We start from the raw sequence: 27,418 nt of genomic DNA, 5'->3' as shown, positions 1-27,418 counted from the left end.
AGGGGTGATAGGAGTGGGTGGAGGTGAATCTGAGTGTAATGGAGGGAGTGGGAAAGAGACAGCGCAGTGGCAGAGAAGAGTCTGAAGGAGAGAGCTGAATGTGGAGAAGCTCTCCGTGTGCCCATCGAGAGCCGGACAAGGGTGTGTTTACTCGGTTTATCTGGATGGCCTGTCAAGCTACGGGAGGGTGGAGGGGCTCTTCATTCCAGTGGAGGGGTTGGGCGTTGCTCGAGGCCTTAAGGAAATAAGCACTTGAAGAAAGATGTGAGGGCAGGCCAGCGGTAGCCGCTCTTTGTTCCTCACGTGTTGGGCTTGATTGACAACTCCTTTATAATCCCACAGGTGACTCCTCTGACATTGGAGGCCGCTCTGTGGAGCTTCTCTCTGCAGCCTGTCTTACCTGCCACCCCCCTCCACCCGCTTTCCCCTGATAAGGAAGCCAGGGGAAAGCAGGGAGGTTAGACGGGAAGCGCAAAGGGATTTATGGTTGTAGTGCCAACACATTTATCTGTGCTTGGGTAATGGGAGCATCCGCTCCTATGGCAACGACCTCTGCAGAAGGTCAACCCCAAAATGGGCTGACAATGAGCTAAACTCCCAGTAAAAAAGCAAGACACCTTAACATGATTAAAGGGCCTAATGCAATCTGTATTGTTTTGGCTACAACTCAATTATCTTTAATGAAAGAGAGCTTTTCCACTAGAAACAACATTCAGAAGCTCTGTTTAAGAAACCCCCTCCCCCACATGTTTCTGTAGTTGGCTAGGGGGAGTTTGTGCCCTACCAGATAGCAGATAGTGGCATCCCCCTGAAAGCCCCAACCATTGTCCCCAGAGGGTAAGTCATCAGACGAGCCACGCTTGAGAGACCATACCTGAACACGAGGAAATTGCGCACAGGAGGCAGAAAGGTGACCGTTCACACACACGTACAACTCATCCAGCAGCACAGAAAATAGTGTTAAATATGATCTTTCAAATTATAATCAGCAGGCATTTGCATGAGTCAGCCATTCTCAATCCAAAAAATACAAGCGTGAACCCGGTCCCATTATCTTACGTGGTGTAATTTGCTGCTTTTGATTGCCCGTGTCACAGAAAACAGATCATAAGAGGGTTTCACTGTTGGTCAGACACAATAAGCAATTTAATAACAATGTACTGAACAAAGGAAAAATGTCTCTGAATTTAGAGTTATTCTGCAGATTAATCAGTAATGAAAATAATCATTAGTCACTGCACTGGGTTATAGTTACTCATTAACTTTAAAAAAACAAACAAAAAAAACAACCTTTTTGTAGATGAGACGGTGTTTTGCAGACCTGCAACAAAAACTGACAAATGACCCCTGCTGGCTGGGGTGCAGTTAATGGTTGAATGGCTCCTGTGAAGAGTGGAGAGGCTCACATTAGAGGTATGATGAAGCCAGCCGGGTTAACATTTATGTGTTTAGCTGTTTAATATTTCAAGGTTGTTGAAACGGGAGCTTTACCCACCTCTCGAAATTCCTCCTGAAGTGTTCCACCTAAACATCAGCCACTCCAGCTGCCAGTGAGGGGAGGGTTGTGTGCCTGCCCGTCTGCAGGTGCTGTGGGAAGCTGTGAGTCAACTGGAGGAGGACAGAATGGCACAGTTAGTATTGATACTGCTGCAAATAAGTATTTAGTCTTTTTCTTGTTTCTCTTTTTATTGTGACAACCCTCGTTCACTCAGAGGCTTATACTGTGAACACGTCCTTTTGAAAACAGGGGATTGGGTAGATATTTCAGTATGTGTTATGCTGTTACATTATGTAAACAGCACTGATAAAACTAACTGCTTTGCGAGATTTGACATACATGCACATACAAATGGGTTTAATTTTAAAGCAACAGTCTTGAATTTAACTCTACTTTTTTTTTTCTTCAAGTACATCTCATCCCTCTAACTAATGTATTGTTCCTATGGCAACTGACCTAGCCCTGTCATGCATCCGTCTCCATCCATCACCATCAGGGAGGCTCCTCGTAGCCCCGCTGTCTCTTCCCCACATCAGGCTATCAGAAGCTGTCAGAGTGCCAACTGTACCAGCAGCCTCATCCCGATGTGTCATTATTCATGTAGACACAATTGAGTGTGTGTATTTTCATTGTAGGCAGGTCTTTTATGTTTTTTTTCCTCCCTCTGTCTTTCACAAGCATGCGCAAGTAGAAATGAAAGCCGGAAATCAAACTTGTCACAGTGGTAGCAAGCATCCTGATCGAGACAGAGTGTCAGGGGTTTAGACATTTGTTCAAAACACAAGTAAGAGAAATGAGACAACTGCAGACCAACTCAGAGAGTAATTAGAAAACGTGCGCACGGGTGAATGTCTCTCTGAGAAGACACCACACCGAGCACAGGCTCGCTGCTTTATTTATAAGGCAAAAATGGGTTACATAGTACTTCCTCTTTTAACAGATGTTGACGAGAGGTTAAGCATTAAATCAACTTATCTGATCTTTCACACACTGGGATTAAAAATACAGAAGTATATCATGCTTTATCTGACATCACAGACATTATAGGAAAGAATGCATCATTATATCATGCTGTCAAAACATCTCAAACATTTCAGACACTTAAGTAAGGAATGCATTATGTTCTCTTTAACAATAAACTTGGTTAGCTGATTCTTCAACAATAGGCTTGGTTATGTGAAAATATATGAACACACTAAATATAAGGCACACTTGGTTAGAATATAAGGCCTACTTGATTATATTGTATTAAAGAGATTTGGTTATAGTGTATAATGTAGAAAATCTCTTAACACAGAGAGACGGGTTACTGACATTTATTTTGCAGCGACTGTCCTCTAAAGTGCATGCTATATTGTGTGTTACCAAGAGCGTAGTAGTAAAAAAAAAAAGAAAAGAAATAGTCCCCGTTACGAGTGAGAGTTGTCACAACTAGGTTCTGCAGCTGCGCCGCGGGGCCAATCTGCTGCTTGTCATAAATGTTTAGAAAGCTGTTCTTTACTCAAAATCTGGTCTTCATCCAGCACGGTACCAGTTCCAAATGCCCCTCCCCTAGCTAAGAGCTGTTTAGCCTTGCTGAGTTAGCTTAACATACATAAGGAAGTTGGGAGGATCAGTGTCCCGAATACACCAGCACTACACATATAGGCGTCTGTTTTCATTCTTGTTCGCAACAATAAAACTATGCATCTATTTCGCGACTGCCTTCTGCTGTGCCATATTTCAAATATAACAACAGGCTGATGCGTCTTTCCTGGGTACCAGCTGCCTAATGTTTTCACTGTACTACTCTGTTCAAGCTGTGGCTGGATGCAAGGTCAGGAAATGCTTGTTCTGTCATCTTTACACAGCTCAAAAGATAAAATAAGGACCCCAGTCTGAGGCTGACTTTTGTGGCACACCACCCACACACCCGTTTTCTGTCTGCTCCTCTGATGTGTGTACACAACACAAGCTTTTCTCTGTGTATGCACTTGCGGTTACCATTGTACTGCACACATTATGTAGTTTAGAAGTACTGATTTATTGTTAGGTTTTTTCCACTGATGAGCTCATTGTTTGTTACATGTTTCCAACTGTCTCATTGGAGTAAGCAGTTTGAATTTTTGTTTTAGTTCAGTTGTTAACCAATGTCATCGTTAGCCATGTGTTCTAACTGGTAGCTGTTTGGATGAAAATTTAACAAAGATTAAAAAAATAAAAAAGCCAGTCTATTTATTGCACTGTATCACATCATTGTCACTCCACCCTGTTGATGAAAAAGACGAGCATGTTGCGATGACACAGCCAGACGTTCACGTTTCATCATTTCCTCAGCATGCCATGCTCGTGTCTGGCTTTATACGCGATGGATAATCCCAGTAACTTTTGTGTTAGCTTCCAGTACACGTTCGTTAATTAATTCTGTTTGCATTCTTGTCAATCTCGCCGAGGCCTCCCACCTCTCACCCCCTGATGGGATGAAAGTTGTTGTTACCTTTTACTGCCTAGCGGGTAAAGAGCACGAGCAAACATCTCCCAGAATTTGTGATTCCAAAACGTCTATTTGCTTAGCAGATCGGACGCATTTAAATGTACAAGTTTGCATGCATTTTTAAGAAGGACAACCGCAGTGGCTGTGCAGCCGTAATATCTTCCCCTATGTGGGCCATGCAAACTTTGTAATTAAACATCAAGGTTTTCTTTGAAAAACCAGCTTGATTCTTGACCACTTCTGATATTAAATCTAAAAAAGCCCAAACTAACTCCCTCTTGGCACGGCATTATAAAGAATTCATGTTGTGCTTTTCATGCATGCAGAGCCACTTAAGGACACAGGCAAAGCACCACCCCTCAACGTTTAATTTCATCACGATCTAGGCTGCATTAGTGCGAGAAAGAAATATTTTTCTTGTACAATAAATGTTGAAGTGCCTTTATGAAGAGTGATGGTGGGTGGGCGGGAGAGGGTGGTGGGGGTAGCGTTGTGGTTTTATTGTTTGGAGGGAATGTCTTTGAGTGTTTGAGTGGGTTCTGCAATACAATCCAATTAAAGTTTGATAACAGATAGAGCAAAGAAGAAATATAAACGCCTCTCTCTAAGAGCAGTTATCCTTGTTATTGTTTGCTTATGGGCGTCCATGGTGCTGTCTGAGCTTATTCATATACAGAATACATTAATGTATTAATGCACTATTATTAGGGGGTGGAAGGATTTTGTGTGCTAGATCCTGTGGAGAATCTTGGGGAAAGTGTTGTTTTTTTTACTTCTTATTTTGTTTGTTCAGGTTTTTTTTTCTTTTCTGTTTTTAAGAAACCCAGAAAGAGTTGGTCCACTGGTAGGTTAAATATAAACCCTAAAATTAGATGCATGACACTTTGATCGGATGTAGAATATTATAATGGGACTCGTGGCTGCTAAAAAAATAAGTCTAGTTTAAAGTTTTTAGAGTTTTAGTAGCATACAAGACAGTCTTGATTAAAATAGCATCTACAACAAATGAACAATATCTGAAAGTCATGTTCTTAAGAAATGGGGGGGGGGGGAAAAATCCAGCAAAGACCTGACCTGAGAAATGCCTCTGCCTCTTCAGTTGATCCCATTGAGCTACTGAACACTCGGTCTTAGTGGATACCTTTCCACTGAGATCATTTCTCATTTGAAGGTTGGTTGTTAAGAAGCTATTCTTAAGGAAAGGAAACGGGGAGAAAAAATGGAGGCATGCCAAAGTAAACAAAGAACAAGACTGAAAGTCAGTGGCTATAGTTCTTATGGCGTGAACAATCCAAATTTGAAGTTTTTGATTTAAATTGGCATCAAAATGTACAGAGGAGGTCAGCAGAGAAGTACAAAAGTGAGTGTCTGCAGCCATCTGTAAAAAATGGTCAAGGTTGCAAAAGAAGAGCTCTGAACGTCCTTCAAAAATCCTGGAGAACTATTCCTGAGGGCTGTTTAGAGAAATTACAAGAAAGCTGAGTAAGAGAGTTCAGGCTGTGTTGAACTATAAAGGTGAACATGCCAAATAGTGGCTTTTAAGCTTGCTGGAATTGTTCAGACTCTACTTTTGCATCATATACTGCATTTCCATCTATGTGCTGCAAATGTTTCCCACTCTCCTAGAAAAAGATAAAGAAATGTGGGGGCGTTCAAGACCTTTGCACAGAATTGCACTAAAGAGCTCAGGTCTGCATGATAAACCAGTGATTTACAAATCCTCTGAATATATATTGAGTTTGACTTTGTGTTTGACAGATATATATATATATATATATAGTGCACAGTGTGAATTAATTCTGCTCTTAAGACTGTATGTGGGCTAAATGGCTTGATTTGATGTAATGGAGGAAGCCCTTAGTAAAATATTCTTGCCTGAAGCTTGGAAACCTTCAATTAGAAAAATTAATTATCACTTACGCTGCAGCTTTAAAGGGAGCATGAGCAGAAAGAGACGCTGAACTGAACAAAGCAAACCTGATATTGTTCATGGAGATTTAATACCAAGGAATTACATTCAGACCTTCTCCTCACAGTCACTCGCAGCAGAAATGACTGTGTTTTTTGGACTACTTGATTACCCTGCCACTCCTGCATTCACCTGACATCTTCGATTTACGTTTCCATTAATTGGATGTCTTCACATTCTGTCTAATTTACTCTTCAGCTGGCGTCAGATCTGTCACTTCACTGAAAGCGGTGGGGGTTTTGTTTTTGTTTTTATTTTTTTTTTAGGCTCGGCAAATTTGATTTGGCCCCGTCTCATCTTTTGAATTTCATAAAAAAACACCAAGAATAGAAATTGCGGTTGTTTGTGTTTGTGTACTTGGGTTGCAAAACCGAAAGAGACATGTTGATAATGGAGGACAAAAAGGATGTTATTATTGCGCCCTTTGCATGGTCAGACACACTCACGCACATTTGTAACAGTCGGTGCATTCTAGGAATTATTCTGACACAACGGGTTTTAATTTACGTCTCTAGTGTATCCACTTTCCTAAAGCCTGACTTGTGGGCCTCAGTTTCACGTATTGATTTCTCCACATTTCCCAGAATGACTTTCAGCAGTCTCCAACGAATGGCAGTGAACTTGTTGAATTCAGAAAGGGAGAAAGAAGTAGTGGAATGATGCCGTAGTCTACTCTTTGCTGTGATGAGAAGATGAGTTGTGTCTCTTTTGTTATATATTTCTTCCTCCTGTTCGTGGTTGCTACATTTAGAGAATTTCCTCTTTGCTTTTAAACTTTTTAAAGGTTTAGCTCATGGATGTGTACATTTAATATTACCTCTGGCTGCTGTCAATAATAGTACTATCCGAAACATTAAACAACAGCGTAGAATTTATATTAGGTTATATTTCAAAAACTGCATGCTCTTGGCTAGTGAGCTTGATCCAGTGTAGGATTGTCATTAAAAATCATACTCTGACACTAATCAGTGCTAAAAATTGCTATTGGATTAGATCATCATCTGCTACAGTATCAATACCAACGTGCCTTCTTTGCACACTCCATCTGACACAACTTCACACAGCACATAGCCTCTCCCATCACTAACACATGAACATGATGTTAACATTATTGAACAACTCTTTGTAGGTAATTTTGAGAGGCCAGCAAAGCTCCCTTTTAAACAACATTAAAGCCATACACATTAATGTTACCTGTTTTACTCATAGACAGCATAAAAGCTGGACAGAGCTGCCGGGACGTCACCCATTGGTTTGACAACTTGTCATTCACAAGTTGTTAGCCAATGAGCATAGCACTGATATTCCTCTGTTTTGAAACATACGTCCTACTTTGCAAATCTTGGTCATATTATGAACAAGATTTGCAAAATTCAGTATGATCTGGAATGAGTCACAGAGCCCATAAACTTAACAGGAAAGTGTTTAAAGAGGTCAAGTATGAAAACAGTTTTCTTATAGATTTCTATGGGACTGGAAGTCTTTTAGCAACCACAGCTATCGACATCCAGTGGCCTTCTGATAGAATGTGGCTTTTAGCATGGTCTTCATATTTCTATCCTGGAAGTTATGTCAACCTTTCAGATTGTCTCTGATTTAATTATTAGTGAGTATCTGATATTAGCCATCTGTTAGGGTCTTATTGGGGATATGGCTAGTGGACGTTGGATAATAATAAACCAATAACATAAATTTTAGAGTTAGGTAGCAGACAATATCATACTACTATTCTAATCTTAATTTTCTTGTTTTATTTTTTGGCTGTGCTGGTATCATTCATATAAAAAATGGAGTATTTTCCTGGATTTGAAAGTTTGAAATTCTAGTATTATGCCCACCCCACACTGGTGTCTCAGAGTTGAGCTGATTGCAACATGAAGCTAGTTAAGCTTGTAAGCGTAACTTGTCTGGCGTAGCTATCATATCTTTGTGTTTGTGTCCTGAGTCTTACTGTCCTGGTCTTATGTTTAGCCGTAGCAAGTGGAGAAATTGTTGTTATATGTATCAATAAATTACATCGTGTTAGAATATATTGTTGTTTTATTGCCCTGTCATTAGTCTAATGACATCATTATTATGCTAATTGAAAGTGAAGAAGTAAAGGTTGCACTGTGAAAAATCCCTCTGCTAATTACCCGTTTAGACTATGTAATTATGCTAGATCCTGTCTTTTCGGTAACCTTTGGTGTTTCTGTGGGCTTAAAAATATGAGCTCCCTCCAAAGCATAAACCATGTGACTTGATTTTTTTACATTCCATATTTTCTCCATGGAAAATTAGGTATTTCATGTTAGCAATCCAAACTCAGCATCTGGCCACGACGCATAGGGAGACATTTCCCCCCGGGCCCTGGCACAAAATGTAAGCCAGTTTCAGTTTTCGCCAATTACTGTAACTGACACTGCTTGAAAATATGTAACATCAAACACAGTTATGTTTTTGATCCAAGGTGAAAGACAGCCATTCTGCAGTCAGTCACTAATTCGCTTGAATCTCAAGGGAGATCCTTAAAGCCTTCTGTGAATTCTATTAAGCTGCTCATTATTATTCTATACCTTATTTTAATTAAGAATAGTGAGAACCCAACAGTGTGATTTAAGGGTACGCCTGTGTATGCGTGTACATAATTGCGCTTGGTTTTTCTCTGAGGTGGGGCAGGCAGTCGTTATGCTCACTCGTTGTGGCGCACTAGTTTTCGGCTAATCTCCATCCAGTGAGGGACGTGTTCTTTCATTAGCATTCTGATTATTATCAGCTCTACTGGTAGAGCCGAGCAGATAATGCAGGGTTTGATGAATCTAGCTAACCACCTTCCACAAAGGAGGCATTTGGTGCAAGTGCTGGGTGTATGAAAATGTTTTTGGGAGGATCAATGAGATCAGAGGAGGCACATTTTGCTCCGTTTAAAATGAAGAATGAAACCGCTTTCTGTTAGAATAAACCCTCCAGTCTTTGGATTTTGGCCGCTGAAATACCATTGCTCTCCTGGACTCATTTGGCTCCATCACACTCCGATAATAAGTGCAGATTGGCAGCCCAGCACTTCAGTTCAGTAGATGGTGCTGAGCAAGGCTCTGGAAAATGAAGCGTCCACCAAGTTGATTTAAATGGAGAATTGTGATTAATTAGAATCGATAGTGTTAGCATCGACACTCACCGCTTCCCATCTACAATGCCCCTTGCCTTGACCCACACTTAATGTGCTTATGTACACTTTAGCACCTAACACGCAAGCATAAGCACGCGCATACATATTCATGTCATCGTAAGCAGTCCACTTCATTATAACTGGCTGTTACACAACGGCTGTCATGCTCTTGTGAGTTAGGCTCCCCACATACACCCACTCTCACACAAACACACACCCAGAAACGCACTCCCTGAAGACACGGCAAGCTGATGAACAGCCTGCGGAGATGTGATGAGGCAAGAGGAACAAAGGATTAGTCGATTGAGAGCTGGAGACTGACTAACTGCAGACCGAGTCAGAAAGTGCTCACTACAGTCTGAACTGAAGTTGTACAGACACAATGTTCTCCCCCTGCCCTGCATGTCTGCAGATGACTTGTGGAGCCCTCTGCCGTGTCTTCCTTGGCCCACAGTGTAAAGGCTTAAGCTTTTCCACTAAGTCTCTAGTCACTTTTTAGACCTCAGATGCATTAAGTGAGGGTCATTCTCATCTTTAGAAATGTCATGGGCTAAAGGATTTACTTACTATCTGGAGAGCACTGTATAAAGTTAAAGGCTGTCTGGTATTTCTATTAATTAATAAATTTTTTGGTCTTTATCAGATAAGCACATTGAGGCCACAGTACACGGTTTGGCCTGATGTCATTGTGCACATGTCCATTTGCAGAAAGTAAGATTAGAATTATTAGGGGTGTAAATGTGTCTTAAATATATTTTAAGACACACACTAACTCATAAACCATTGCTTTTCTCCTCACTATTATATATAATTTTTATCCCTTTAATCTATCAGTCCAGTGTTTTGTTTTGTTTTTCAATGAGTGTAACCCATGATTATCAATCATCATGCAGTTAATGAGCTTATTTTTTCCCTCTTAATACATTTTAGTTTCTGTTTACCTCTACTTAACATTTTTTTGAAAGAACAAAAAAAATGTGGAGGAGACTAGGGCTGCCACGATTAGTCGACTAGTCACGATTATGTCGACTATTAAAATCGTCGACGACTAATTTAATAGTCGACGCATCGTTTGAAGCTTTGTAAGATCACAAAGGACGAAGGAATGAGTAGTAGGATTTAAGAGTGTAATAACGGACTGAAACAGAAGATGGCAGCACTGCATGTACAAGGATGCCAGCTGCCATTAAACCCCGAAGAAGAAGAAGAAGCTGTGTCCCAGAATTCATAGCGCAGCTGTCAACAATAGCGGCAGCTAGTTAGTTTTAACTTTACTCTTATTATTCTTTCTGGGTCACAAAATAAACCTTTAACATATTTTCAGGCGAGAATGTAGCTGTGTAAACCTCAAATATCTGCTCAGTTTATCAAGACACCACGTATTTTCAAAAGCGCTCCGACGTTTTCGGAGACGTCTGTTACCCACTAGCTCGTTAGCTAGGCGGGGGCAAGGCTAACTAGAGCCGTGAGAACACCGGACTCCCGGCAAATCGTTTTCAAACCCACCGCCGTCTTTCGCTAGTCAGGTTAAACATATATATAAGTCACTTAGATAACTTAAAAATGTTATTGTTTGGCTTTCTTTAGTATTTTATTTGTTCCTGAGTAAATCGGTTTGGCTGAGATTAAAGTTATAGTTTTTGCACAGCTAAAACTGTCAAGCAGACAGCTGATTATCAGAAGCTGGAGAATATACTCCGGTGTCCTGTTATATTTTAGAAAGCAAGGAGTTTATTAAACTTCACCGAAACAATCTGCAAATTTCATTAAAAATTAATAAACTACCATCTTGTCTTTATTTTTAGTTAGCACAAACACTTCAAGCTGTAAGCTAATGATAGTTATATAAGACCAGATGCTGCTGGTGCAATAAGCTGTACGCTGTACCTCCAATGGATGATGATCTGATTAGTCGACTAATCGCAAAAATAATCGGTGACTAGTCGACTATCAAAATAATCGTTTGTGGCAGCCCTAGAGGAGACATCGTTAGGCCCCGACTGAGGGGTCATTTTTGACCTCTAGATAGATATCTGATGATCGAAGGCGCTCTTTCAGTTGTGGCTTGTCTTGAGCAGCACCAAGCAGTGAGTAAGTCTGAGCTTGTAGGGAGGGGCGAAAGTATCTTTTAATCCCTCAATAAGTCAGCTCATTATTTTTTTCCTACCCTGCCATGATTATATATTAAGTGATTGGCAGCTCAGTTACAAAAATATCAGCTAAGCCAATATTAACCGAACTGTGCTGAGATATACTCAGAGAAGCTGTGCACGTCGGCCCAGGCCGGGAGGGGAGTCTGTCACTGTTGGGCCCTTATCTTAAAGTGTGATTTACCCTGGAGCCATTCCTGGCAGGGGATTTGAGGAGATGTCTGTAGGTGAGGACGGGGCGGACGCCAAGTCATCGCTTAGCAAGTCTTCAGCGGAGTTACAGCAGCTAAACTTGCTCTCATAAACAGAAAAACAGACACTCAAACAAGACTCTTTGTTTCATCTGCACAAATTTCCAAGGAGACGATCACAGTTGGCCCAAAACCTCGAGAGGCCCTCCATGATAATAACACAGCATGTTGCACTTTTCATTGGAGATGGAGTGGCCTTCTTACTTTGGAAAACAACAAACTCTTCCCTCTGCCTCACTAATAAACCCAAGAATAACATTTGCAGTTTACACATTGTAAGTTCTTTTTAATTGAAGTCATTGTGCGCGATTGTTTCGGAAGCGGCCCGGGAGTGTTGGTTTCAGATCAATGACTACAAACCCAGGAAATAATTATTTTGCATCAAGATGAAAGTCGGGCTACAGCAGCGCAAACAGCCTGTGGATCCAGCTTTTTTTTTTTTTAAATTAGTGCCGTGTGTCTCCTGCTCTGCGTGGCAAATTAACATCCACCATCAAGGATAAACGATTGTACGACACGGGTGTGCAGGAGAAGGGTGGTGGTTTGTTTGTCTGTTTGCAAGAGGTCGGGACAGGTGGGTGCTGAAGATTTTGGCCTGTTTCGCTCCTAAGAATATAACCAGAAATTGGATGGATGTGCAAGAGAACGCTTCCAATATTTTTCAGTTCTAAAGATGAGACGAAATATGCAGCTTCAAAGTCAAAGTTCAAAACCGATATACCACATTCTTTTTTATAGCTTCATTAGCTGCTGTGGTAATCAATTTGCCTTTCCAATCTGCCTTAGCAAAAATTTACATCCAATTGCAGCTTAAAGTTAAATTTAATGAAATGAAACAGTCAAATTTGTCAGCATGCCTTTGCTTTCAAGTTTACTAAAAACCTGAAGCCCTGCTTTTTTCATTCAGGTTTCATAAACCCCTTAAACTGCTACCATAAAATTTTGCTATGAGTGTTCCTCATCTGCCTTATCGCTGTCTTGCAGGGATGCCCAGGTTTGCCAACCAACCGTTGCCAGCCACTGCGCGACTTGGGGACAGTCAGGTGATGGCATGTGAGGTCAACTCGGATCTGGTGGCCTTCATCCGGTGGGAGAAAGACCGACAGCCCCTGGAGCTGAGTACCAGGTTGATCCAGCTACCGAGTGGAGCCCTGGTTATAAGCAATGCCTCGGAGACGGACGCTGGCACGTACCGCTGCCTTGTGGAAAACGTTGGCTCTTCCAAGTTGAGTGATGAGGCCGAGCTCCAAACTGTACCAGGTAATTTGAGAGAACACCAGGTGAAATGTTGTCCATTATGAATCTACATCTGTTACTATAGGAACTTCTCGCTGTAAACTCAGTTATGCAATATAATGAATACACTAGTGTTGTTTTCTAATATTAAAATATTTTACCCTGCTTGTCATCAGTTGTCACCTGTTAAAACGTCACCACATCTTTAGAGCTTTTAGACCCTCGTAGGTCCTCTTGTGAGGTAAATTGAAATTTGTATATAGTCCAGTGCATCATTTAATTACAGCAGTACATTGAGTTCTCTCTCGGTTGCTCATTACCTTTAGTGTGAAGAGACCCGGCTACCTGTGGTGAGAGATTTTTGAATGCTAGCAGGAGCGGTAAAATTCCCACTGGGGTTATCAGTGACGCAACAGTAACTCAGCTGCAGCTCAAAAGGAACCCGAATTCCATTGTGGCAGGGTCTTGTCTCACCCCCCTGGAAGTTTTATTTACTAAGTTGTTAAGCACCAGGCTCCTGCCAGCACAGGGAAGATATTAGAGGCTGTAAATCAGACTTCAACAAGGCCCCAGTGGGGGTCTTCATCTCTGTTTGCCTCCTTTACAGATGTGTGGTAGAGTGGCAGGAAGTTGGAGCCACACAAAGGGGAAGATTTTAAAGCTTTGTGACGAAATGGAAATACATTTTTGCGTGGACACCATCAGATATTGGAGGGACATGAATAAATGTATTAGGTGTAGTTATTATCATGTGTAGTTGTGTCTTTTTTTTGTTTTCTTGTGAAGGCACAACCAAATACAGCTCTGGTATTTTCGCCGTGAATTGCTGAGTGGGAGTTTCACACATTCCTGTGAACTCGCAGCAGTTCATTATTAAAAAAATAAGAAGTCTGGCTGACCATGACCCTCGTGGTTATTACTCGATGCTATTCCAGCATTAAGTTGCAGCTGGAATCATACACAGCAGTTTGAACTCATACACAGCTTTATCTGTGCTAGATATCATTATCATTATTCAGTCTGACTCTTTGTGGCTGGGGTGTCAGGCTGTCAGTCAATCTTAAGGATGGATGGACATGGAGGTTAGCTTACTCAACCCTAGCCTTAACCTCAGCCTTAACGGTCACCCCCCCCCCCCCCCCCCCCACCCCCCCCGGTCAATTAAGAAACTGCAGGGGAAGCTGGAATTCCTGTTGCAGGCTGCAATTTACTGTTTGTTTGTCCTTTTTTTCTGATCAATAAAACAAATAATACACTTGATAAGAGTTCAAGATGAAAGCGGCTTTGGAAAATAAAGACAATACCCACTCTTGAGTTTTTAATTCTTCCCAGAAATTCTTTGCTTAACCTCAGTCTTAACCCTGACCCCCTTTTTTTCCCCCTTCACATCTCAGAAACTGGCGAGGAGAGGAAGCTGGAATTCCTGGTGCAGCCTGTGTCTGTGACCAAGACGACTGATGCCAGCGTGCTGCTGCCCTGTGTGGCCACGGGTTACCCTGCACCACGCATCAGCTGGATGTTTGGAGACAAGCTGCTGGAAGAGAGGTACGTGTAGGGCAGCTCTGTGATCTATTGTTTGATGCATTTATCTATTCTGATCGAAAAAGCAGAGATTGTTAAACAAAAAAGAAAAAACAACAGGTTTGGATTATCACCTGAAAGTTGCCAGTAATTGGCGATAGTTACAGTAAAGCCACAAGCAGTTGTGCTCAGCTTCCCTGGGCTCTCGCACATTCCTAGGTTTATAAAAGCAGCAGAGTACTGTAATGTACTGCTCCTTTGTACCCGGTGCCTCTGGCCTCCAGAAGCTAAACTGTTAGTCCTGGCGCCTGCTCCCCAAGGTGTTAATGCCGTTCTGCCACAGCTACCCAGAGAGCCCCGGGGGGAGACCTGGACGTGCCAACGGAGCCACTTCATCTGGGAGAGCAGGCCGTGGGGTTGCCAGCTGAGGGGAAGTTCACAAATTAAGAGCCAAGACAGAGTGTCACAGTGCCTGTGCTCTCACTTCTCTGGCTCTCATTAGCTCAGGCAGTGCAGCTCAAATCCCTCAGAGAGAATTGCATTGGACATGTGAAGTTTGGTTCTCACCAATTAAGAAAGCACTTTGTTTACCTAACCCCTGTGTGCTGCTCCTGTGGAATAATAACTCTTCAACTCAACGTGGCTAAAATGTGGCTCATTCATCTAAATCTAGCTCAGAATGGATTTGGGCGTTCAGTGAAATTAAATGTAAGGTCGTCACATTGGTAATCGCGAGGCCCCGGTGCGGTGTGAACGAGAATATCATTAGACCTTCCAACCTCTGGTTCCAAGCATAGCTCCACACCTCAAGTTTTTAATGCCTCTGGAATTGTCTGAATGTTCTGACCTCCAAAGGGAGCTGGGTAAAAAGGTACTTATTAATCTACCTTCTATTAAATACAAGACAATATCCAGCTCGCATAGCCACCCCCCTAGGGTGTCTCCGTTGGTAATTAGCAAGCATAGTGAAAAAGCAGGGATGTCTGGGTCATATAGAAGAAGACCCCGATGCTCCTGCCTTCAGCGCAAAAAAAAATTGAGCGGTGAATACATCTCCAAGGTTGTTCCTTTGATTTTTTTTTTTTCTTTTCATTAACGACGACATTGACAATTAAAAAGAATAGCAGTGGAATTTTCCCCTTTTTTCCTGTTGAGAGTCTCTTGTTCCTTGCAGGCATTACATGAAAGATAGAGGAGCTCCTGTCAATTAAAAATTGGTGTGGCATGTAGTGTAAGGGAGAGAGTAAGGGGAATCTGCAAAGAGTATCTAATTGGTCTTTGGTGCGCAACACAAACAGGGCCTTGAAAGCAGCGACGCTGGAGCTGTAGACATGAGATGAGAGTTGATGAAGACGTGTCAAAGCTACCAATCGAAAGTGGAGCAGCTCAGCGATGGTGGGGAGTATCGCTGCCGATCCTTCAGCTCGGTCACATCTCTTGTTTTCTTTTTCTCTACGTCTGAATTCACAATGGCTTACAGCCACTATTATCCCGAGCAACAAATAACAAAGGTAACGCGATAAGAGTGCAAGATGAAAGAGGCTTTGGACAATGCAGACTCTTGAATTTCTAATTCTTCCCTGTAATTCTTTGCTAGTCCTTCCACTTTCTGCCCGACTTCACTGAAGTTCTTTAAGATACTTTGAAAGACGCAGAGGAAATCTTCAAAAGTCTTTTCACAATGTGCTGCATAAAGGATTTCTGCCATAAGTAGGATTTCTGTCTTAGGTCTTTGAAGAGTCTCATTAGCATGTTATTCATAACCTGTCAGGAGACATTTCATTGGGATCACTTGCCCGTATTGGCATGTAGGCCTTACTGGCTGTTTAAAAATGTCTCTATGTTGACAGACAAGGACAGAGCAGAGGGCTGAAACTAAACAGGTGGTTGCCCCACTCTCAGTCGATCAGTAGCTGATTTCTCTTTGTTGTGTCCGGCTCACGGGGCCACTGTGTCAGATCTGGGAATAATATTCATAGATTCTTCTTGTGACCAAGAAAAAGCGTGTTGGATCTCGGTCAGTCACAGTCTGCAGTCTTTTACAAATCTGTAAGCGATAGAAGAGAATGACCTAACCTAACTACCGACACCACCACCACCCTTTTGTCATGAGTGAAAATTAAGTCCTGGACCTGTTGATTGTGGCTCACCTGGGACAGAAACTTGTCCTCTCCTGCATGTGTCTGAGTGTGATTATAAAGAATCATGCGGTGAGATGCTGCCTCACTTCACACAGGACAAAATGATCCCTTTTTACGTGTGAAGCTCTTGTTTGTTTGATCAACTCATTAAATGATTTATGTTGTTTTTTGCAACCCACCAACTTTTATTGGTAGACATATTTTTCTCTACTTGCAAAGTAATTTTTGGATAATATCTCCTTTGTTATATATAAACATACACTTACTGGACACTTGATTAGGTATGTCTTGCTTGTACTCCCTTTGATCCTCAGAGCTATCTTAATTCTTCATGGCACAGATTCAACAAAGAGCTGGAAACACTCCTCAGAGGAAGACGGGACAAAGACATGCTGTGGATGAGAGCCAGAGATTAATAATAACTAATAATTTTACACAGAGAGGTGTATAAACACAGAGTCACATAGTGTACGGCAAATTCTGACCCTACCATCTTAAAGTATTCTTTTGGATGGAGATCTGGTGACTTAAGTACAGGGAAGTCTCTGTCATGTTTGATATTATGTGAGCGTTGTAACAATGATGAGTTATCTTACTGGAAGCAGGAAATGGTACACTGTGGTCATGGTGAGCAACAATATTCAGGTAGTGCTCGGGGCTTTAAACAGTGCTCAGTTTGTACTAATGGGCCCAACATCATTACACCAGCAGCAGCCTGAATTCTTAATACAGGGCTGCAAGGATGGATCCAAACTTTCATGTTGTTCACACCAAATTCTGACCCAACCATCTGAATGTGGCAGCAGAAATCGAGACTCAGCGGACCAGCCAATGTTTCCAATCTTCTGTTGTTCAGTTTTGGTGAGCTAATATTAATCGTACTTTGTTTTCAGCTGACAGTAGTGGCTCACCATGTGATCTTCTAAACTGCTATAGCCCATCTGCTTCAAGATGCACTGTGCATGGTTCTTCTGCATACCTTGGTCATAACGAGAAGTTATTTCAGTTACTATTGTCTTCCTGTCAATTTGTAAGCATTCTGGCCGTTTCCCTCTGACCGCTAGAGACAGTTGTGTAGGAGAGCCCCAGTAGTTCAGCAGTTTCTCAAATACTCAGGCGAGCCCATCTAGCACCAACAACCTTGCCATGTTCAAAATCACTTAAATGATCTTTCTTTCCCATTCTGATGCTCATCTTGAACTTCAGCACGACTAAATGCATTAAGGTGCCGATTAGATGATCAGAAATGTGCACTTTCAAGATGCTGAACAGGTGTACATAACAAAGTGACCACAAGTGTAGTTGTCTGTAGAAAAGCAGGGCCTATCTGTTCCGATGCTACGTTTTCCAATGCACTCAGTATCGATCATACGATGGATTATTCTGCTGTAACGCGCTGTGTGTGTGTATTCGCCGGCGTCCTGAATGTTGCCTCAATTCAATTTAGGCTCTGAGCAATTCTATTGCCAAGGACACCGGGCTCAACATTTATTTTGATTAATATCAGCAACAGCATATGTAGCACTTTAAGCTGTTCCTTCAACACACTGAAAATGCAGTCTTTGTAAATATGCCTTGTGTCATCCGTTATACAGAGAAACAGGCCTTTGGATCTCTCAGACATACTGGTCCTGATGACACTTATGAAAAGGACAGTCATCTTTTGTTCTCGGGAGTATCTCTCAGTCACCTAACAGAATTCCTCAGCAGTCAATAAAATGGATGAATTATGCATGTCGGCCAGCAACAGGGAATTGACTGAATATGTAAATCACCGCCCCCCTTTCCAAAGCCTCAAAGTCATCTGTCTCCTCGCCTCCTTGTGCTCCTGTGTTTGCTTAAATATTATTCTGTGAATTGCGTTTAGTTGTGCATGAAGACGGGAATTTAGCTCAGCATATTTGTTAGCTATCATATCGTTTCATGTATTTATAGCTGTCGCGTAAGACACCGTGTCACTGTTGTGCCCGCTTTTCAGCAGAATGACTTGTAGCGATGTGGAATCCAAACCACTAGTACCTTAATAATAATTTGAAGATTCACACCAAAGAATTGATTCCACGGCTCTTGAAAAGACGGCATGACCGAGCAAATGCCACTGCCATTTAAATCCCCACTCTTTCAGATGCAATCATAGATAATTGCCTCTTTTTTTCCTTTTTTTTTTAAAGTGAAGTCATAATGAAACTCAAAATTTGAACCTTCTTTGTTCATCACATCTTTTTTAATGTGTTTGCAGCGTTAAAACTCACACATTCAACCATTGTCGTTGTTTTGGGTTTTTTTTGTGAATTCCCACACCAATTTTCCATGTGCCATCATGAGCTTTGCAGGTTTTCAAACATTAAAGAGAAAAGACATTAAAATAAAAAACACAGGCAGTGAAACTGAACCAAAAAATTAGCCTAGCCTGATTTTCACTTGTTTCTTTCGTCACACCGGCAATTAGCGTGTCGTCCACCTAGCACTGAGGTCCTCCTCTTGCAGCGAATGATAGAGGTGTCAGTGATGTTTCGTGTGCATCTGGCTGACAGATATGATTACACAGACCACAGAACACAGTTTCTGCAGCCTAAGGAGGAAAAATGGAGAAACCTCTGTTGTCATCCGAGTGTCAGAATGTGAGTAATCTAATCATACGTAACTCTGTACAGCCCCTCCACCACAAAACCGTCTTCATAAAAGGGCTTTTACTGTGTTCATTACCGAGGTCATAGGTAAACGTTTCTGTTGTTTTCATCCCCCTCGAATATAAATGTAAATGTAGTTGCAAAACATCACTGCTAGCTACAGTACAGCAATGCAATACAGCAAATATGTACCTGATAAAGTGCATACATTAAAGCAGCATTCAAGATTCTTCTGGGTTTTCTCTTAGTCAGAAAACAAAACACATTAAGGAATTAAGATCAGTGTGAGTGTGAATGGAAAGTGTTCTGCTCCACATGTTTTCCCTCATTCAGAGAGGTTGGCATGCACGGTGGATATCCAGCACACCACGTACTCCCAGAGAGGCAGGAGGGTCCGTGTGCTTAGAATTCTGCATAGGAACTCAGATTTCTCCAGCATTGGTAAAATGATAGATGGCAGCAGCGGAGAGTGGGGTTAAGGTAATGGAGGGATTTTGCTGGCATGTGCAGGCTGAGAAAACAAGACAAACAACACAGGCTTTCTCTGAGTGGAGCAAGAGAAGTCTCTCTTTAGGCTGTCTCTCTCTGTCTCCAGCACATCAGTGTCTGTAGCTCTCCTAAAAGCATGCTTCCTGTCATAGCATTCATTTTTTTCTTTGCATCCTCATCACAATGTTGTTTTTCTTGCCAAGTAAAGATCCGTCAGTTGTTGGGCAGGGGCAGGATCCACAATCGGCTGCGTTTTTAGTCCTAAAAGGAATCTGCTTTTTTTGCGCACTGTGTAATTTACCTCATTAGTCAATGTAGGACTGAGAATATGGAGATTTATTCACTGATAGTGGAAACAGCTCACTTCCTCTCATTTGCTTTGCCTCTTCACCAGGTGTTATGTGGATATATGTCCCCCTGAGGCAGTACTGTGGCTTTGTAAATGTGACACAGCAAGGACCACACAGAGTTCAGGTGGCCTTGAGCACCTGGAGGCACACCAGCCATCCAAAAGTCTATTATGCGAGGCTTCATTGCAGTATGCACTAATCAAACCATCAGTTTATTCTTGGGGACCTTTTGTAGGGGGGGAAAGCAAATAAGGTAAGGAATGTGGGAGTTTTTTATTTTTTCCTCTCGAGGGTCCCGCAGCTTTCCGTTATGAACCAGAGGAAAACAAAAATGTTTTCATGACTGAGTCAGTTGAGAAACTTGAGCCTGTGCTGCTGGCACTAGGTTGTTTCTCATTAATCTTGCACATTAATTTTTAGTTATTTCTCCTTCAGTTTGTTTCTAAGGCCGGTCGGGCTTCCTTCTTTATCTTGTTTGTCTCTCCTGGTAGTTTCTTTAGCGTCATGTCTCATATTGGAGCAGGTATACATTAAAAAAACAGGGCGGTGGAGGGAGAAACCATTCCAACCCGCTGCCTGCCCTTTTCTCTAAGACGAGATCTGTTTTTGGCACACCTAGAACATGATTCAAATTCATGGAACTGTTATGATTTTGTTCTGGTCAAAATGGGAGAAGTTCAATTTGCGTTCACTTTGAACCACAAAGCCTAGAAGAGCAGAGTGGTTTGGATTCATAGTGCACCACAGTGCAGAGAGCCAGAGTGAAAAGAACATGAGATCAAACTGAGAAAAACTTAGGAGTTTCCACTCTATCCATTAATAATGAATCCCCCCTTTTTTTCTATTCTTTGTTGTTGTTGTGACAGTTGTGACAAGATTCCACCCGTTTTCCCCTCATGCTGCAGATAGCATGACCCGTGCCCAACTACTGTCACAACACCACTGATTGCTCTGTGACAGCGGTACTGCTCTGCTTCCACCTGCACAGCTCTTCAGTGATGTGCAGCTTCCCCTCACCCAGGTGTACTGACCTTGCTGCCGGTGTGTGATACGGAAGGCTGAGCCACCAGTCACACATATCAAATGTGTCCACGTCCTTCTCTGAAGCCTCTGTGGCTGTCGCTGCCGTCAAAGCTGAATAGCAGAACGGGGGACAAGTTTATGTTAGAGGCCCATACGCATTGACGGACGTACTCAACAAGTTTTCTGGATGTTGGAACTGTTGGAAAGGAGCTGAGGGACGAAAGGGTTGTTGTGCTTTCCAGTAGTTTGAAACTGAAATAGGGTCTTGGGGTTGTGGTTACTCAGGAGGTCGAGCAGGTCATCTACTAATTGGAACGTTGGTGATTCGATCACAGTCTCCTCCAGTGTGCATGCCAAATATTCCAAGATATTAACCCCAAGTTGCTCTCCAGTGCATCCTTCGGCATATGATTGTTAGATAGAAAGCACTCACGTGTTGCACAAATTTTAGCCATATATGATGTCTTTGTATATGGTGTTGTTTCTGCTGGGACAAACAATGTGGAAAGTTGTAGTTGTCAGAAGGGGAGCTACTGTAGCATGAACGCTGGCACGAAATCTGAGAAGACAGCAAGCCTAATTAGCATCGCCGTTCAGAACACCGCCCTGTAGCCTTCGCTTTGCTTGGATTGTATGCATGCGTGCATCTGCCGTTTTTGTAACAAGAAGAAAAGTGACGGTGGGAAAACAGCGAGCCAGTTTAACATCTCTTTGTAGGTAAATCCAGTTTTAATTAGAGTCTCACTTACCGCCGAGGACCTTCAGCTTACTGCACGAGACATCCTTCACATTCTTCCAGCAGGCACCGCGTCTTAATTTAAACGACCACAAGTGGAGCGAGCTCCCTCACAACAGTTTGAGGTGTCTCCGGCTCATTCAGCTCAAGCCAATTTACTTTGTCTCCCTCCCTCATGGTCTCAGTAATGCATTCCTTGTTCAGCGGAGCACTTTAGCCACTGCAGTTAGAGCCGAGATTGACTCGCTCTAAACGGAATGAGAAATTGCGCGGTTGTTTTGACGTGTACTGTATGTTCCTCTTTCAACTACAAGAGGAAGCTTTCAATGCCTTTTACGGAGCATGCGGCATTAAAGGCCAAGAGTCTGAAAAGCTGTCCTGGTGAGACTTAACTGCAGGAACGCTTGGTGCTACATGCGTCTTTCAGAGAAATTTTTCATTCAGCGGGTTTTTGACATGCAGAGCCTCGGAGCACAACCAGCCACACTCGCCCTCACGCGCAGAGAGGTAATCAATGTACAGCAGGACGTTTGGCATTTTCTGTTTTCCTTACTGCAGTCTCGGGACTAAAAGGAGAGGCAGCCGCCTTCTTTGTGTTTCCCCCACTTTCCCACCTTGAACACTGAGGCCATCCTCTGTCAAGCCTTCTGCTGAGTGTACTATTTTTGCACCTGTTTCTTTTTTATACAATCTGGCCCCGTGTGTTGTTTGTTCTTCTCAGATTGCAGCACTCTTGAGTTTCAGTATGGCTCTTTTGACCTGAGTACATATACCTGCTCCTGGATTGGATTAAAGAGCAAGCCTTACACTGCTCACATATCTAATGAGAGGTTGGTTACAGGAACTGTTAATGTGATTCCTCTAGAATTTTTTCCTAGAATATGTCAGCTAGTGTTGCCAACTCTGTGATAGGATAGCTGTGTAGGAAACTATGGCTGATGAAACTGCTTAAAGTTAGCTCTTGACATAAACATGACATTTGACAACCTTCCCTGTACCCTTAATGATGACTTCTGACACCTCACGATATATCAATAAAGGTTGATGACCATTAGAATATGCTCTGGGTTTTGGCAAGAGTAACCTTATGCCCCTTTTCCATTAGTAGCTACTTGGGTCACCATGGTTTAGTGAACTCTGTACAGGTAGAGATCAATTGCTGATGCACCTCAAATATGACTGCTCTGTTCAAAAAAGAGAAACCAGGGTTACCCTTGCAGGCGTACAAGGGGGAAAGAGTTTAAGCTAACAATCTACAGAGGAGTAAATGTAGAGGCTATTTGTCGAATTCAGAGATTTGTAGCAATGACAGGCCAAGTGGGTAGATGCAAGTTAAACTCACTAAAATGCTTTAGGGTTTAAGAACCTTTGAGGAATTCCATTGGAAGTAAAGGATAACACTGATTTACACATGAGCTTCGAAAGTCCATTTTCTCGACCAGCTGTCAACTACAAAATGATGAGATCAAACTATTTTTTTTTCTCTGGATGAGGCTTGATGAAGTAGAAATGAAACGGCAAAGTCTTTTTGGTGACAGCAGGTTGAGTGCCACTTGAATGCTTCTCTCCAGCACAGACAGATGGCCTCAACGGCCAGCACTGCTGAACCCAGGTGCAGTCGAGAAAGGAGGTGCGGGAGCTTACGTGGAGTATCTTTGCCACTCAGCAGTTGGTTTAAAACAAAACCAGCTTTCAGCATATAGTTGTTTTCTTCAGTATCCTCCTCTTTTCTGCAGATATCCACTGTGCAGAAACCATTATGCGCTGATCTACTGTTCCTCAGTTGCATCTCGCTTGCTGTGGCTGTCTTTTGGATTTTTATCTTCTTCTGCCGACCCGCTGATCCCGCTTTTCTCCCTGCATCCCATTTTCTCTCTCTCTCTCTCGCTGTCTGAATGCAGAGTTCTCTCTGCGAGCTATTGATTACCGTTTTTCTTTCCTCTCAGCATCCTCCTCCTCTCATGCTCCAGTGCTTGTTGAATCAAGCCGGAGCTTGGCCACAGACTGCATCCCCCGTGGGCTTGTTGGGGAAATCAAAGTTGGGACTGTTTAAAACGGAGAGGGGTCACTGGTTCAAAACGAGGCTGTACAAATACTTGTGTGTTTGGATCTTTGGGTTAGGCATAGATTCTTTAGGATAATAAGCAGCTGAATGAAACAGGTTTTCAGTCTGCTAGTCGGGCCCGCTTCACAGCACTCCAGTTAATTAACGGCTAATGAAAGAAAAGGAAAACGTTTGTTAAGGTGGAGAAAGGGCTGCAGTAGCGTGGCTGTGCAAACTGTAAATCCCAGCTGCTCTGGTAAAAGCTGGACTAATCTCAAGGCATTGCCTAGAGGCCAGGGGTGTCCTGATATACTGCTATTGACAATCTCCATAATAATTAAAACTGAAAAAAATCCTATATATTATAGGACAATAACATATGATAATATTACAAACACATTATTACAGTCACACTTATTGTTTATTGCGCCTTTAGTACTACTACTCTGCAGGCTCAGCTTATCTACGCACTTTATGGCTTTCAGCTTTTCTTCGCTGTCACACCAGGAGAGGCTCGCTTCCCACAGCAAGCCTGCTAAGTTAGACTGACTTGCTCACACAGGCGCAATTATGCTGTTAGGTTGCTGAGCGAAGAATCGGAGACGGGAGAATTGCTGAAAACTCAACTTGGAGTTTAATTGCTGATCCTCCTGCTTTCTGATCATTTGCGCTACAACTTTGCCCCGTGCTTTGACTCAAAGGTGTGCCTGCAATTTGTAGCTTTTAGTCACTGTTTGGTGCTGGTTTCAGCTGTACAGAGGACTGTGTATATCAGTGACATTTGTTCAAGCTGGTTTATCAGTGATTTTTTTTCTTTCTTTTTTTTTGGCAGGAGATTATGGTGAATACACCAGTCTTTTTTCCATCCTAGTATTTTTACATCGAGAATCCTGTTTCTATCCCACTCTAGTTATAGTTCCAGGTTTCCAAATCCAGTAAACTGTTGGGAAGAAATGCAAATTGCTTTTCTTTCTTGGGGCGGTTGACTCTGCTTTTAGCATCTTTTATTTATTCAGAGAGTTGGTATGAGGTGACAGAGCAAAAAGAAACGAGGATGAGATGTGGAGTCAAACCCAGGTCAGCAGAGGAGCTCGGGGCTCCGTTCAGCGATCTGAGCGAGAGGAGAATACATTTCATGTAAATGGGCTGCCATGACTTTCTACATATTTTACAAGTCTGTTTTAAAAAAAGATGTCGCTGCTGATGTTCAGCTGTGTCCACATGCTGTTTAGAGGGTCAGCAGCCTGATGGCTCCCGAGTGTGACGCCGACTGTGTTACATGTAGCAAGGGCCCAAGTAAAGGTCATTAATGTATGGCTATGATAAAAGAAAATACTGCTTACATGTTTAGGTGGAGCTAATTTTCTTTTTTCCTTTTCCACAACCTTCCTACTTTCTCTCCTCAGTGATGGTCGGGTGGAGGTGCTGGGAGGGGGCAGTCTACAAATTTCCAACCTCACGGAGGCAGACGCTGGGCTCTACACCTGTGTTGCAGACAATTCCAACACCACCATTGAAGCCCAGGCCCAACTCACAGTACAAGGTACCTTTATCAGCCTGTATTATCCGCTTCCTGGTTTAAAACCAAAGGTCCGAACTGGATATCAAACCATACGGGAATATCACAAATGACCCATTTATTCTGAATGTCACTACAAGGATTAAAACATCCTAGTGTGGTTACAAGTCAAAGCGGCAACACAAGCTAAATTAATTCACAGATTAGAAATTAGTGTGAAGCAGCAGCACGCGAGGTTGCTTTAGTTACTAAGGAGAGTGCAGTGGAGAGAAGCTGAGCCTCTCCAGCTTCGACTGAACTCTCAGACCATCCTTCATCACCGAAAACAGCCTCATCTCATCTGATTATGTTTGGGAATGAGCTTATTAAAAGCCCTTCGGACTCATATCCCAGAAGCGAAACAAAGCCACTGAGAGCTCAGGATGAAATGAAATGAAACAAAGTGGATTTCTTGCATGCAAGCTATGCAGAGGTAGCGGTTTCCCAAGCACGTGGCTCAGTCCTGTTGAAAAAGGATATGCTCTTGCAGACACACATAGGCAGTGTTGGCAGTGAATATTTGCCACGGAAGCGTTCGTATCCGTCGATATCTGCTGTGTTTTTTTCTTTCTCCTCATGTCATTCATCTCGTCAGAGGAATAACAGAAGTATTTGAGGTGCGTACCAGACACTAGAATTAGGAAGGACTAGCTGGAATAGAACACAGAAGCAGTATGTAATACAATTTATCTTTATCTGTGTCTTTATGTTATTATTTTTCAGAGGATTGCATCCGTTGTTGAAACTACCCGAGAATCCGCTCTGTAATCAGAGTTTATGTTGGTTAGAATAATGCACGTGAATCCCACATAGCCCATGTGTATTTGTATGCTTTTCCCCGACGAGGCGAGTCAACGGGATTTGGTGTGAAATAACTTTAAAATGGGGGAAACAGCCCGAGGCTCGTTCTGAAGGTTCATTGCATTTCACACACAGCCCCAATCGTGCCACGACTCCCAACCCTTTCTTCCCCAAATCCCTTCATCGCTTCATCACCCCCACCATCCACCACTCTTTCATCACTTCCCGTCGCTTACTGTGATTAAAGGAGACAGTAATGGAAAATCGGATCAGGTCACAGGAGGACATCTGACTTCACTCGTTTTTCTGTCCTCAAGTCTGTCCAGCGAATTCCCTCTGAAATCCTTCATGTTTTCAGCTCAACTCCCGCCCCCCCCCACCGCTGGCCTCCACTTCCACGGTGACAGGACTGGAGAAGATTGATCAGCCGGCTTGAAATATTGTTGAAAAACATGCGTCACTATAATAGAATAAAGCAGTTGGATTAGTTCCAGTGCTGTTGACTCACGGGGCTAATTGCGTTTGCTTCGTCCAGATTCATAAAGAAACCAGATTGTGGCATTGATTTGCTTCCTTGACAACAGAAGTGACCCCGGAAAGGTCAATTGTTTCCCTCAATAAGTAGTTGCGCTTGTAAAAGACACTTGGATCAATGTGCTATGAATCTATACTAACAACAAAACAATTTTTCCTATGACTGACTCCTTCTAAATTACCTTAGGGCCTCTTCAGCTGCAGTAACAAGAGGAAATTGTGTGTTTACGCGGCCAGTGGCTTTTCATAAACACTGGACAGTTTGTGCTGGAGAGGGGATCCAGACAGCCAGACGGGGATTTGATATGGTAAAGGACTGTTGGGTTTCGCCTGCAGAATGCTTCAGGGTTTGCAGTGCAGCTGGCACTCATCTGTGAAACTAGAGATGCATACAGATTCATGCACAACATTTTTTTGCATAGTGGTGCCAAAGAAAAGATTAGGTATGCACTTGCTCCACACACCTGTGTGCATTGTCTAGCTAATGCATAGCAGGTTCAGAAATTATTTGAGAGTCGGGGACTGTTAAATTTAATTTAACCCTCTTTGAATGTGATTGCCCATCCAGTATTTTTAGTCCTTAGATGTTTATTTTCTGCAGTGTTCAGCGAGGTTATCGTTAACACTAATTCACTGGGCCATATGAATATGCTTTCATGTGAGACTCTCCTATACACAGTGGATGCAATTTGAAATGGGGCACAAGCTTTATTTTGTAGTTTGGAGGAAACAGAAATGGCACAATTTAAATTCAGCTTTATATGACAATTAAAAGGAGCATGAGGTTAAAAAAAACTAAGCAAAACTGTGGGATCTGCTGGTAAAATATACTGCAAATGAAAGTCACTGCGTGGATTTAAATAAGC

General features: G+C 42.5%; 1 protein-coding gene across 11 annotated transcripts in view; it reads left to right on the top strand.

Moving 5' to 3' along the window:
* neo1a (neogenin 1a) overlaps positions 1-27,418 on the top strand; it is a 154,116-nt gene that overhangs the window by 73,700 nt on the left and 52,998 nt on the right. For all 11 annotated transcript variants that reach the window (XM_026162423.1, XM_026162407.1, XM_026162449.1 and 8 more), the window contains exons 3-5: positions 12,474-12,749; positions 14,120-14,270; positions 25,066-25,202. In XM_026162423.1, coding sequence (XP_026018208.1) covers positions 12,474-12,749; positions 14,120-14,270; positions 25,066-25,202 — 564 coding nt within the window. The remainder of the gene's footprint in view (positions 1-12,473; positions 12,750-14,119; positions 14,271-25,065; positions 25,203-27,418) is intronic.

This window comes from Astatotilapia calliptera, chromosome 1 (genome assembly GCF_900246225.1).
Source record: "Astatotilapia calliptera chromosome 1, fAstCal1.2, whole genome shotgun sequence".
NCBI lineage: Eukaryota > Metazoa > Chordata > Actinopteri > Cichliformes > Cichlidae > Astatotilapia > Astatotilapia calliptera.
Note: the sequence above shows the minus strand (reverse complement) of the source record. Positions and strands in the feature narration are given on the sequence as shown.